The following is a 14,579-nucleotide window of genomic DNA, read 5'->3' on the forward strand; positions in this document are numbered from 1 at the left end:
AAATATAAATATTAATATGCAATTGTAATATGTGATTATCTCATCAGGTCAGCATCGGGGGTATGGAAACCTGCAATTGTAATATGTAATTATCTTGTTCTAATTTTGCAGAGGGGCTGACTTTTTATACCCAGGAATTGAAAAATTGAGGAGCAGTAGGTGTATAGTAGTAGCAAATTTTGCTCTCGTGCATGAGTGTGGAGGTGTTTCCTAAAAAAACGGAAGGGTGGAGAGGAGGGACCTGCGCATGCGCAGTATTCAAAAACAGACAAGTAGGCGCTGGTTTCTGAGCTGTCAGAAAAATAGTCTGTAATGCCTTTAATACTCTTTAATATGTGCAGGTTCGATTCCACATCCGGCCGTCCCTCTGTGGAGTTTGCATGTTCTCCCCGTGTCTGCGTGGGTTTTCCCCAGGAACTCTGGTTTCCTCCCACATCCCAAAAACATGCATAGTGGGTGGGACTTCTGGAATAGGCTCTGCATGCCAGTGACCCCCGTGGGGACAAGAGGTACATGAAATAGATGGATGGATGTAATTATTTTATTAGAATTAAACATTTCACATTTATTCTTTGAACAATGTTATACTTATTTTAACAATTTTATACTTATTTAATACAACATCATGACTCAGCTTATTCTCCAAAATTTTTATAAATAAAAACTTTTATAAACATAATGTCCCTTTCCACAATAGCCTTTTTACATCACAATTTCTTACATCGTTCACTGAAGGTGCGGTGCCTCAGAGCATTATTTCACGCACACATTGCACCACAGTTTTTAAGACTGCCATTTGTGGAGGCAAGGTTTTTCTTGCCAACGCATGCCTGTGCAGAATACAATGCGTCACAATGTCTGGTGCATCAGCTTTTACTAGCGGACCAAATCAGACTTTCTTCTCAGCATGACTGGCGCTCCGTCCGTACAATCTGCAGAAACCGTATCCCACGAAACATCCCTAAATCCCAACATTTATTGCCTGCGTGAAACCAAACATATCAATTGGTGTCTGAAACGCTACAGTGAGTGGTTCTGACGGTAAATTCATACGAAAATTAAAGTCCCTCATAATTATTATATTATCTGCATGGGTTACCAGCTCAGCCACAAATGCATCTAAAAAGCCAAAGTAAGCGCCGGGTGGAAGGTAGATAACTGCAAGATAAAACCACATCAAGGCTGTGCATCAGATGACGAGAACTTCAAAAGTTTTAAATGCATTATTTTCAAGCGAGGGCTAAGTCTGAGATCAGAATTGGAGATGCACCGCCACCCGTCTTAAAAGGACGCACAACACAAGAGCTCACAAAGTTTGGAGGCAAGGCCTCATTAAGAGGCAGCAATTCATTAGGTTTTAACCAGGTCTCGCCAAGACCAATCATGTCAAAATGATGGTCTCTAATGAGGTCATTAACAAGTAGCACTTTCGCGGAGAGTGATCCAATATTCATAAAACAGAGTTTGAGTCTTATACGTTGATGAGAGTTCATCATTCATGAGGGATACGTTTGGTTGAGTAAGATTGCGTTATCTTGGTCTCGCCTTAGATTTGACATGATTATTAATGCGGCAGGAGGAGACGACTGTAGGAATTTAAGTAATTTTTGGCACACGTACTGTTATTAGGAGTGAGCACCATATCATCAACAAGATTGGTCAGGGAAGAGTGACTAGACTTGTTGTCTACTACCTCAGTAGAAAGTGTGCCAGTGTATGTTATAGCACTATGCATATTGGGACGGTCTAGTCCAGTGGTCCCCAATCTTTTTTGCGCCACGGACCGGTTACATGTCAAATATTTTCGCGGACCGGCATTTATATAAATAAATAATACATTTATATAAATAAATAAATAATACATTTATAATAAATATATAAATACGATGAAATAAAATGATACGACTGACATAAAAACAAGTACAAATGACAAAAATAAAACTCACCATTACGTTGAATTAGTGGGAGCACTGAGTTTGTTTCTCAGAAACGAGCCGGTCCCATCTAGACTTAGAGACTTAGACAGAACTTTATTGTCATTTTGTCAACACTAGGTGTGTACAAAACGAAATTTCGTTGCATACGGCTTTCAGCAATGTAGAGGTATTTCGGCTGGTTAAAAAAAGTGACATTCTATATAAAAATATGAAATAAGATAATTATAAAGTACAAAGTGCAGCAGTGATAAAGTATGTGAACAGTGCAGGAGACAAAAGCAGTATTTACAAGTGTGCAGAGGAATGCTACGTTTGAATGTTCAACAGTCTGACGACAGCAGGGAAAAAACTATTGCAGAACCTGGTGGACCTGCAGCGGATGCTGCGAAACCTCTTCCCAGAGGGCAGCAGGGAGAACAGTCCATGGTGGGGGTGTGATGGGTCACTGATAATATTTCGGGCTCGGGACACGCAGCGCTGGGATGACAAGTCCTGAATGGAGGGAAGAGGAGCCCCGATGATCCTCTCTGCTGTCCTCACCACTCTCCTCAGGTTCTTCCAATCGGAGGCGCTGCAACCTCCACACCACACCGAGAGACAGCTTGTCAGAATGCTCTCTATGGTGCTTCGGTAGAACGTCCTCATGATGGGTGGGGGCAGGTGGGCTCTCCTCATCCTCCGCAGGAAGTACAAGCGCTTCTGTGCCCTCTTGACCAGTGTTGTGGTGTTCACAGTCCAGGTGAGGTCTTCTGTGATGTGGACTCCCAGGAATTTAGTGCTGCTGACCACCTCCACAGCTGAGCTGTTGATGATCAGTGGAGCGTGGTGAGGCTGGTTCTTCCTGAAGTCGACGATGATCTCCTTCGTCTTCTCCACGTTCAGGATCAGGCTATTTTCTCTGCACCAGCCCACCAACTGCTCCACCTCCTCTCTGTAGTCCAGGTCGTTGTTGTCCCTGATGAGGCCCACCACCGTTGTGTCGTCTGCAAACTTCACGATGTGATTGGTGGTGAACCTGGGGGCGCAGTCGTGTGTCATCAGGGTGAACAGCAGGGGGCTGAGGACGCAGCCCTGAGGGGAGCCTGTGCTGAGGGTGATGACATCTGAGGTGTTCTGTCCGACCCGGACTGACTGAGGTCTGTTGGTGAGGAAGTCTAGCAGCCAGTTCCGAAGGGGGGTGCTGAAGCCCAGGTGTTCCAGTTTTTCCACCAGATGTTGTGGAATGATGGTGTTAAACGCTGAGCTGAAGTCCAGGAACAGCAACCGCACGTGGGTGTTCCTCTCCTCCAGGTGAACCAGGCTCAGGTGAAGAACGGAGGAGATGGCATCCTCAGTGGAGCGGTTCTGCCGGTAGGCAAACTGGAACGGATCGAATGTTGGGGGGAGTCTGGAGACGATGTGATCTTTGAGCAGCCTTTCGAAGCACTTCATCATGATGGGAGTCAGTGCCACAGGTCTGTAGTCATTCCATGAGGTGATTTGAGGTTTCTTCGGCACCGGAATGATGGAGGCAGCCTTGAAGCACACTGGCACTTTGGCTTGGTCCAGCGAGATGTTAAAAATGTCTGTGATGACACCAGCCAGCTGGCCTGCACATTCCTTGAACACCCGCCCAGGTATGTTGTCGGGGCCTGGGGCCTTACGTGGGTTGACTCTTCTCAGAGTCTTCCACACGTCGGCTGAGTCAAGGCAGAGGACCTCCTCTTCCTGGTGGGGAACAGTTTTAACTGCCGGAGTGCTGTTTAGTGCCTCAAAACGCCCAAAGAAGTTATTTAGACCATTTAGGAAGTCAGCATCAACCTCACCCACCGGGGGGGAGGGTGAGTTGTAGTCCGTGATCGCCCGTATGCCTTGCCACATACTCCTGGTGTTATTGGCGTCGTGGAAAAAATCCTGAATTTTCCGACTGTGGCTTCGCTTCGCTAGCCTGATGGCACGGTTCAAGTTGGCTCTCGCTGTCCTCAGTGCCTCCTTGTCGCCAGACTTGAAGGCTGAGTTCCGTGCTCGTAGCATATGACGTACATCCTCAGTCATCCAGGGTCGTTGGTTGGCTCGGGTGATGATGTTCTTAGTGGTGCTGACGTCCTCGGAGCATTTGTTGATGTAGGCTGACACAGTCATGGCGTACTCATCAATGTTGATCTGATTGTCATATGTTGCTGCTGATTTGAACATGTCCCAGTCAGAGCACTCAAAGCAGTCCTGGAGTGCCTCCATGGCCCCCTCAGACCACACCCTCACCTGCTTCACTGTGGGTTTTGCTCTGATCAGCAGGGGCCTGTATGCAGGGGTTAGCATAACAGATAGGTGGTCTGAAGAGCCGAGGTGGGGGCGGGGGGCTGCTCTGAATGCATCCTTTATATTTGTGTAAACCAAGTCCAGAGTGTTCTCTCCCCGAGTTGGAAAATCCACGTGTTGGTAAAAATGAGGGAGAATAGTCTTCCTGCTAGCCTGGTTGAAGTCCCCAGCAATGATGAAAACCCCCTCTGTGTGCGTGGATTGCAGCTCACTGATTGTCCGATAGAGAACCCTCATGGCCTCTTTAGTGTTAGCGCTAGGAGGCACGTACACAGCCGTGATGCTAACAACAGTAAACTCTCTGGGCAGGTAGAAGGGTCTGCAGTTAACAGTCAAAAGCTCGATGTCCGAAGAGCAGAAGCTGGCGACAGATCTAGCATTTTTGCACCAGTTGTTGTTGATGTAGACACACAGCCCACCTCCTCGGGATTTACCGCTTAGCTCGCTGTTTCTGTCGGCGCGGAATGTAGCTTAGATGGTCCATTTTATTATCCAGTGAGCGGACGTTGGAGAGGAAGATGGATGGAAGCGGCGGTTTGTAGGGGTTAGCTCTCAGCTTAGCCGTTAGCCCACCTCGACAGCCGCGCTTTCGCCGCCGGTCACACCGCCTACGCTTACTCCTCCTCCGGCGTGTGCTGCCCGGCGAGCCCGCTGCGTCGTGAGCTCCTGGGGCTAGCGCCCTAAGCACTCCGAGGCTACGCAAACAGACTAGGGTAGTTGTGGCTACGAGTCCGAAAACACTCGATGACCGTACCTCCAGCAGGCGCTGGCGATCGTACACTACTCTACTGGATGGATAAACTAAACTTTGTGTTGTTTGTAGTGTCCTAGGCGACATATTTTGTGAATATCCTCGTCGATTGCTGAGACGCGTAGCGGCCGCGGCCAACTGGGGCGCCGCCATCTTGGATAAGATGTAATTGGAGACAATGACACCCGAAGTGATTAAGGTTTGTCTTTTATTGCAGGATGCTTGGTCTCCATGTGTTGAAGCAGTTTTGAATGCTTCATTGCCTGGTTAGTTAGCCTGTCACCACATATTAGCTTTGCGGGCTCGACTGGGGAAACATGTCACGTGACCGGGACGAGTGTCTTGACCTGAATTAATTGATCGTCGATAATTTTTTTTTTTTCCTGTGCGGCTTGGCGGCCCGGTACCAAGTGAGCCACGGACCGGTACCGGTCCGCGGCCCGGTGGTTGGGGACCACTGGTCTAGTCTACACAAAGACCTCTGTGTATTATGTGAGTCTAGCTTAGCGCTAGTAACTTTTCCAAACCCATCCTAACAGGTCGCCAAGCCACCTGTGGCCCGGCCTGCTCTAGTGTGGACTGTCATGAACGGCTCAAACAGTAATCTACCTTCCTAGGAAGATTGATGGCGCCTTCATGGTTAGGGTGAAGGCCGTCCATCAGGCAGCAGGTTGAGACGGCCCCAGAAAGAAGGCTAGTTATTTACAAATTGCAGTCCCTGATTTTTGCAGAAACCAGGCATTCACCGATTAAGCGAGAATAATCTGCTAAACCTCTCATCACTGCCTCTTGCAAACAAGGGGCTAGAGACCAATTTTTCACCATAAATCTATAATCCTTCTGTATGATCTACATGCAGTACATAACGTGTTCATTTCTACATTGAACCATGGATAAGGAAAATTACTTTAAAAAATAAAAGTAAATTTAAATAGAGACATAATTCCTGTTTGCTAATGAATCACACGCGCTTTTGAATCAAGATTTATATGACAATCTGTCAGATCAAAACTGTTCAAACTTATCTGGCTTTGGGACCCCATTGAAACTTTCATGTTTAGCTATTCTTGAATTTGTCTATTGTCATTTGTCTAGTTAATTGGAAGTTGCAATGTATTGAAGAAACAGCAAACCCAGAATGTCACCGCAGTTTATATCAACACTAAACCGAACCAAAACCAGAGTCAGAGGATTTAAGGCAGGCTAGCATGTCCACACTCATAATTCTAGTCATGTGCAGGAAGATGCAGGACCTCAAAACAGGTGGAAGACTTGGGTAGACCTTGGCTATTCAACACTTGTACACTATATTCTCTGGGCAAGACTTCCCATTCCGTACAGAATTTTAGAAGGGGTTTGTGCTCTTTAAAAGATGCTGCCAGAAAGACACATTTTTTCCCATGGAGTTTTGGACAACAGTCATGTATTATGTCAAAGTCTGCTTTATTGTCAATTTCTTCACATGTCAAGACATACAGAGAGATCGAAATTACGTTCCCACTATCCCACGGTGACAAGACATCGTACACAATATACATAGTAAACAACACAAAAAGTAAAAAACAAGAAGGCACAAACAATGAATAAATAAGAGTGATGAATAAATAATAAATACATTAAAAATAAAAATAAAATAAGTACTGTATGAAGTTATATTTAAGTGAGTTACATTTATGCTTACTATGCAATTGCCATCTAGAAGACACTCGTTAACTGTAGTGTTGTTTGCAGTAGTTACTTTTCATTTGTATATCCTGAGAATGTCTGGAGAAACTAGAGCATGGGTCGGCAACGCCGGTCCTTGATGGCCAGTGTCCTGCATGTTTTCTATAGCTCCCTGTTGCAACACACTTGATTCAAATGGTTAGATAATTTGCAAAGTCTGCAGAAGCTGGACAACAATCCAATCAGTCTTTAATCCCAAGGGGGAGGACAAGGCAACTTCTTTGATGGCAGTGCAGCAGAAGATCACAAGTCCTCCCATGGGAAATTTACAGCCTACAAAGAGAGGACACGACCACTCCTGAATTATCAACGCAGCAGGGCCTAGCTGACCAGCTTCTCACACAATTAGATCCATGGCTGCCAACAATAAAGAACACACAAACAGCAAGGACTGCCCTTTTGATTAAATGTACTGTATAAAGTCTGGGTCAGAGAAATGCATTTTTCATCACTCTGTTTGCTACCTTCGCGGTTAGAGACAGCTGTGACCTGGAGCTCCGCTTAGATAATTAGCACAGACAATTTTGGTAGGATTATAATACTTTGTTGTGTCGCTGATGCAATAGACAAGTGCATGTGCAACCACTGAATTTGTCTTTTTAGAGCTTTTTTTAGACAGGTTTGAGTGTACAATTAGTAGCCGGACATAAAATAATGGTAACATACAGATTTGAAAAGAAATAACTAAGACTTAAACCTCACAATTGGAAGTAGTCACTGATTCCTTGTGTAAGAATAGGGGAATGATATAAGGTCTCTGTGTGAGTAGCGGCCACACCAGTTCTGAGCCATCTCCTCTGCTGCTTTACTTGGCAATTTCGTGTTGTGATGGTTGAACAAAAAAGTTAATTTCTGTGTTCTCAACAACTAATACTCAATGTTTATCACATACATGAAGCAGATTTCCATCCATCCATTTTCTGAACTACTTTTCCTCACCAGGGTCGCAAGCGTTTTTTTGGAATTTTGGATTTTCTTTCAAATGTAACAACCAAAGAACCTGTATCTTACAGGAATGGAATAAAACACATTCATATTGCCACCATCAATTGATTTGTGTGACTCCTGGCTGGTCCCAAGACAGTGCCAACTCAAGAACATTTCTTTTTACAATTACAATCATAGCCACTTCAGCCAACAACAGATCACCCAAATGTATTCTACACAGTCAAATACATATGACTTTTAACCACAAACTTTTCATTGAACTACATTCAAATGAATGGATGGAGTAATAAAAGAACAACTAGAAAGGTTGCAGGTGGTCCTCAGTCCTTGTGTGACACTTTTCGAGACAATCAAGCAATCAATCACCAAAACTTTATTCATACAGAATTTTTTATCCGAATAAAACAATCCAAATTGTCTTACTGACCTGTTGTCTGTTGAATGGGTAGCAGCAGTATTTTATTTAAACCATTTTAAGACAATTTGGATTGTATTTTGTGTGATGGCCGGGTTTGTAGACAATCTTTTTGGGGTATGCTAAAACCTGATTATAGAATCTTTTTGGGGTATGGTCAAACCTGATTATTGTGAAAACACACACACAATGGCAAACAATTCATCTGACACAAAATCTCTTGTTCATCTAAATTTAATGCGGAAATCACCACACATGCATGCGCACTCTCACACACACACACACACAAACACACACACATACTCACACTGGCAAACAATTCACTCGACACAAAATCTCATGTTCATGTAAATTTATTGCAAAATCACAGAGTTTGCTGTTGAATTCACAGCTGCAATTCTGATGCCCAATGGCTCCTTCGTTACTTTGACAAAAGGCTTCCTCTGAAACAAAGGAACATAACAGTCAGGTAAGATTGATAATAGTAATTACTAGTTATTAGTAGTTATTATATTTATAACACTAACAATAAAAAAATATAATTATTTTTATTGATATTGTCTGCAGAGGTGGATACTCACAACACTTGTAGAGATTGTTGAGCCTGGCGATGTCAGTGCGGCTCATCTCCTTTGCGTTGCCAAAGGATACATTGGAGTTAGGAATAGGCAGCATGGTGGGCTGATTGTTCTTAGAGAAAGCATACCTAAAACATGACACAAAGCACTTGGTTAAAACCAAAATATTGTCACATTACGTTCATACAGCAGAATCCAAGAAGACATCTGACTGTCACAGGACCAGGAACGCTGCACAGGATAATAAATGGTGGCTGATGACTGATTGGAGCCATAGAAAATGGTATTTTAAATTATCAGCCTTGAAATGGTGGGGCCCAAAGTACGTATTTTTTGTAGGACCCCAAATCCCTGGCAGTATCCTTGTACGGGGCATTCCAGTTGTTCATACTTGTGGTACTGCATGACAGAGTTGTAGTCATAAGAGGTGCCCTGGTTGAGGGTGGCAATTTTCCTGAAGTTGTGCTCCATTCCTGAAGAACAAAAAAAAAAGTCTGTTTGTTCATTTGGTTTGATGTGTGAAAAGATTGTTAAATACCAATAATATTAATTGATACACTTGATATAGTACATGATCAACTACATTACCAGATTGAACATTCTGCAGCAGAACTCTGATGTGGCTGTCTCTGTCAGAGCGTGTCTGTTCGTGGTTGAATCCAAGAGCATGGAGCAGCTCATGCTGGACAGTGCCATGATAAAGGCATCCATGGCGAGCCAGAGAAACCACCTGCTTACCACCACGACGACCGACAAAGGAGTAGCATCTGAACAAAATAAGAGGGATGTTGATGAGAACAACAAATTATAAAATGGTTTTCAATGAAATTGTTTATTGCTGTCATTTTTGTACCCATTCTGGGACTCGATGCTCAGCCAGTCACGGTCACTGCTTCTGGTGGGCCTGAAGCGGATGCAGGAAAATGAAGAGAAGGACTCCAGTCCGCGGGTGATGATGGCCTTCTCACGGGATGCTAGCGGCATGAGAAAGCATTTGTATCTTATTCAGAGCACGATGATTGTTAATTATGAATAAAAAAAATTTTAAATAGGTTTTAACATTATTGTTATTTATTTTGGGCTGTTGGTTTTAGCTTAAAACCTTGCTTTCAGATTGATATTTTGAAAACATTGAATATAATTAATTACTATTATTAATACTTATTCCTCATTTTAATGTAACCACCTCTTGTAAAGATTAAAGAACCAGTTTTGGTTTACACCATTGATAAATTTCCATGCTGTCAATATTTGGGTTAAGGTTAAAATTCCAGTTCCTGAAACAATCGGAATAACCAGTTCACATGCCTCAATAGACACAGCTACTTGTGAGTTTGAATACCATGATTGAACACACAACATGTGCTGATGTCATGGTGCAAATAGACATCATTCACGCTTGTCACTTTCGACTTTTTTGCCCTGGCACCGACCTCCACCATGGTTGTTTAAAAATAATGTGAAAACACTGAAAAATCAATGTATTCAAGTTAGACCAAGATTCCTTACGGATAAAGCAGGAGCGTGAGCAAATAGGACAGGGGTGGCCAACCCGCGGCTCGCGAGCCGCATGCGGCTCTTTGCCGGGTTTCATGCGGCTCCTCTACGTTCGGCTCGCGAGCCGCATGCGGCTCCTTGCCGGGTTTCATGCGGCTCCTTTACGTTCATATCAACATTTGTGGGTTTATTTGTTTGTTTGTTTTTGTGCGTGTTCGCTTCGCTTGAGTTCAATATGGTATTTTCGTCAAACGCTGCGTGTTCGCTTCGCCTGAGTTCAATATGGTACTTTCGTCAAACGCGCATGCGCATGAGGTGAAATCCCGCAAAGGAGGAGGGGCAAACCCATTCGAGGGGGGGGGGGATGTGGCTCTTTGCGGGTACACAGTAAAAAAATGTGGCTCTTAGTCTCTGACTGGTTGGCCACCCCTGAAATAGGAGGTAACCTGATTGCGTTAATAAGCCAAGATTTTCGGGTTAAAAGAGGTAAACTAGGGGTTTTATTCAGAATTTTCAACACCTGAGTAAGGGCATATTCGGATTTCTGCACGTGTTCATATGACTTCACACAGAATACTGCCAATATTCAGGTTTTAAAGAGGTTATTGACTGCATCTAATGTACTTGCTATTTTCACTCTTGCCCAATTGAACCGCATCAGTGCATAAAAAAAATACATTCCATTCTATTAAACTAAAAGTGTGACCCTCACACGTAATAAAGCAAGCAAGGTTGCGTAGTGGCAATTCATCCAAAAATACCCTAAATGCCTTTATCTCAAGGTCTGAAAAGTTAAATGGTGATCAAAATTCTTAAACACACTGCTTTTAACCTTCCAGGAATCCACTAACAGCAAAATCATGAAATGCGGACACACAATTTTATACCGTATAAGAGTCTTAAAGCCACTTACAGAAGTAACCCGCGATGTAATAAGGAACGTAGACTTTTCCATCACTCAACTTGCCCCATGTACAACCTCGACTGGTGCAGGGGTCAGCATTTCTCTCTACATCACTGTCAATGGCAATGTCTCCTTCAGTGAGCAATGGCTCATCAGCTGAACGGACTGGAAAACATAATTCACATTGTTTAAATCCTGGTCATTCGCTGTTGAACTTTTTTAGACTGTACCAGCTGATACTCACTCCGATTACTATTGGCTCGCTCCAGAAGTTCTGACACAGAAAGGTTGCTCAGATCTTCTGTGACATCATCTGGTTTGAGACACAAACATGATTTCATTTGTAGCTAAAGGTGTTACAATCTTTACGCAGGTACTGGCGATTATATTTGATACATACCTGCCTGGTTGTTTTGAAACATATCATTGAGGGAACAGGAGAGAAAATTATATATTAGAAATGCAGATGAACATATACTTTGAAACAAATAAATATGACTACATCCTAAACCGATATTGGAAAAAGAAAAATGACATGGCACGTATCTGAAGGTGAATTGAACTCCAAAACGACACAGAAAACGACAGTTTCATTAAATTAAATTTTATAAAAACTCTGATGTAACTTGTAAAAACTCAGTTGTAACTTTTATTTTATTATTTTGTAATTGGTATGCCATATTTACAATGCTCACCATTGTTGTTTTTTTTTAAAGAGGAAGTAACTCTCAGAGATGGGCACTTTACCCACTTTTGCCAGTCCGCAATTTTGGTCTCATCAGTTCATCCTGTTTTATAATATAATGATCCGTCCGCCATCATTGTTTTAAAAGTACTTCCGTCATCGCTTCTGTCACTGGTCTGTCCGTCTGTCCTTTGTCAGTCCATGTGAAAAAACAAACGAAAAAAAATAAAAACTTGTTCAACAGATGAGAAACCTACCGTAATTTTCGGACTATAAGTCGCTCCGGAGTATAAGTCGCACCAGCCATAAAATGCCCAAAAATGTGAATAAAAACATATAAGTCGCTCCGGAGTATAAGTCACATTTTGGGGGGCAATTTATTCGACAAAATCCAACACAAAGAACAGACATGAACGAGCAACAACAGGATAAACGATACGGTATGCTAACGTGACAAACACAAACGAGGAGCTGAGTATGCACACTTGCTCCGTTTTGCTCCTCTTATTTATTGTGTTGTTTGTTTATTATTTATTCATCACTCTTATTATTCATTGTTTGTGCCTTCTTGTTTTTATTTTGTGTTGTTTGCTTGTATGTATAACGTGTACTATGTCTCGTCACCGTGGGATAGTGGAAACGTAATTTCGATTTCTTTGTGCGTCTTGGCGTGTGAAGTGATTGACAATAAAGCTGACTTTGACTTTGACTTTTGACTTTGAGAACGGGCCTGACGTAACATTCAGTTATTTAAAAAAAACTATTACATAAATAACACGTTTATAAAACCATCTGTGTCACTCCAATTCATTAAATCCATCGATCGTCCTTTGTCAACAATGCCGTGTGCCGCGCCGCAGTTCAAATTATTCCACAGGCTCATACAACGATATATAAACTATATTTTAAATAACTATCACATAAACAACAATATTATCAAACCATTTGTGTCACTCCAAATCATTAAATCCATCGATCAAATTTCTCGTCCTTTATGTCATCCTGGTGACAGAGGACATGTCCAGAGGATATGGCGCTTTAAAGTGTTAATTACTTTATTTGATTTTTTCTCTCTATTTTTCATGTTTTGAATATGTTCAAGATAAAGATATCAAAGCATGTGAAGTGATCAACTATACTAAAAATAACATGTGAAGTGGTCAACTATACTTGTAAGTGATGTTAATGATCAAGTAAAAATTTGTGAAAAAAACACAAGTCGCTCCTGAGTATAAGTCGCCCCCCCCACCCAAACTATGAAAAAAACCGCGATTTATAGTCCGAAAATTACGGTAATTTGATTATAATACGGTGGCTGCCAGAGCTTTACAAAGCCTCGTTCACTTATGGTATTCGTTCTCGCTTGCCACCTAACCTTAGTCAGGGGACACAAGGGAAACGTTTCCCCAAGGCCAAAGTTGCCTGCAGCATCGCGGTCGTCTCACATCTTCAACAGGGGCCCAGTGGCCCAACAATACACACACCATAGGGAGGCAGAGATGGCACTGCAATCCTAGTTTATTTGGCACTCTTTTTCTTCTTGCTTCTTACACTTAACTCAATATTGTCTCGTTCGTTCTTATCAGCTCTAAGTTTCTCATCCGTACACAGTCTTACTAAATCCACTCGCTTCGCTTCCAGACACATGCGTACTGTTCATAAACGTCACACACTTAAAACCGTCAGTCGCACACATGCTGTCATAGTAAGTTTAAAATGACTTAAGTTAACCAGGATCCCATTCTGCATCGTGGCCAAGGGTAAAAATCAAATCCAAGTCGGTTATTGCAGTGTGTCAAAATACTATTCAGCAGCCATCAGCGGACATTCTAAAACTGATGAGGCATTCTCTCTGGGACAATGGCATGTGTTCCGGTGTGAGAGGCCAACAGCAGAAGTTTCATAATCCATAAAACATTTAACAGCTGGCTAATTTATTATTGCCACCCAATTAATTTATGGGCATCCACTTCCGGTTTAACATTGAAATTTGGTCTGAATGTAGTGAATTGGTGGATTACACACGCGAGACAAAGGAGTTTTGGCAGTCTTTCTTGTTAGTGTGCCGAAATGGAGCTGTGCTCCTCCTCAATTGAATGCCCAGCAGCTGCCACCACGAGTGATGTAGTCTTAGTGGCATACATATCTAATGTTGCAACACCGGTTTTGCAATTGATTATTCAGTCCAAAAACAGGACTAATTTGTGACGCTTGTTACCTCATTGTCAGCCCAACAGTAGGCAGACAGCAGCAGTATAGTCAGAGCTGAGAACTTCAAAAAAGCCATTCTTGCTGACCTGTAGTACAAGACAGAAGAAATACATAGTGATTGATGATGTACCGTTGCACAAGCAGCAAAAAAATGCATCAACAGGTCCCATAGAAATAACAACTGTTTAGTGTAGCGTACATTTCCATGATCTCCACTACAAGAATCAGCAAGTATGCCTACCTTGAATCCTCTCTTTGGACCTGACAGATGAGATTTTTGTCTGGGCTTTTATATATTTGTATCCTTGGAAAAACAAATATGGATTATCAAAACATAGACTTATCAGTAACATATGTTTCAAGCACACACATTGCAAATGTCCGTGGGAATTGTACACTTGTACAAACATCAATGGTCAGCACAAAGTGCCATTTCAGTGTTAAATTGTTTGAGATTGGTACAGTTTGGGCAGCGGTAGATCAAAGCATAATCGTCAGCGGAATGCCACAAAAACCTATGGACAACATTCTTGGCAGGAGGTTCAATCGGGGTGGATGGATGGATTATAATCCCACCCCAACACATACATGCACACAGATGAACACACCCTGTCAGCCATAGACGTTTAT

At 42.6% G+C, this 14,579-nt stretch overlaps 1 protein-coding gene and 1 long non-coding RNA gene across 2 annotated transcripts; one reads left to right on the forward strand and one right to left on the reverse strand.

Annotated features, from left to right (window-relative positions):
* The first annotated feature begins 46 nt into the window (after positions 1 to 46).
* LOC119120104 lies at positions 47 to 8,517 on the forward strand. The gene is made up of 2 exons (XR_005097453.1): positions 47 to 509; positions 6,912 to 8,517. It is a non-coding gene; the product is annotated as an uncharacterized LOC119120104 (long non-coding RNA).
* Positions 8,412 to 14,275, reverse strand: LOC119120077 (low choriolytic enzyme-like). Its single transcript, XM_037246704.1, has 9 exons — positions 14,191 to 14,275; positions 13,956 to 14,035; positions 11,298 to 11,369; positions 11,063 to 11,218; positions 9,506 to 9,626; positions 9,241 to 9,419; positions 9,044 to 9,125; positions 8,656 to 8,780; positions 8,412 to 8,517 (listed from the first exon to the last, which is right to left on the reverse strand). Coding segments are annotated over exons 2-9 (807 nt in total). The 5' UTR covers positions 14,026 to 14,035; positions 14,191 to 14,275; the 3' UTR covers positions 8,412 to 8,515.
* Positions 14,276 to 14,579: the final 304 nt, after the last annotated feature.

This window comes from Syngnathus acus, chromosome 3, assembly GCF_901709675.1.
Source record: "Syngnathus acus chromosome 3, fSynAcu1.2, whole genome shotgun sequence".
Classification (NCBI taxonomy): Eukaryota; Metazoa; Chordata; class Actinopteri; order Syngnathiformes; family Syngnathidae; genus Syngnathus; species Syngnathus acus.

Bases quoted from the DNA above. Each gene is read 5' to 3' on its own strand.
- LOC119120077 (XM_037246704.1), bottom strand. From the start codon at position 14,025: ATGGCTTTTTTGAAGTTCTCAGCTCTGACTATACTGCTGCTGTCTGCC. The intron at 9,627-11,062 runs GTAAGTGGCTTT...TCATGCCGCTAG, and splicing joins TTACATCGCGGGTTACTTCT to CATCCCGTGAGAAGGCCATC. The intron at 9,126-9,240 runs GTAATGTAGTTG...TTTGTTCTTCAG, and splicing joins GCTGCAGAATGTTCAATCTG to GAATGGAGCACAACTTCAGG.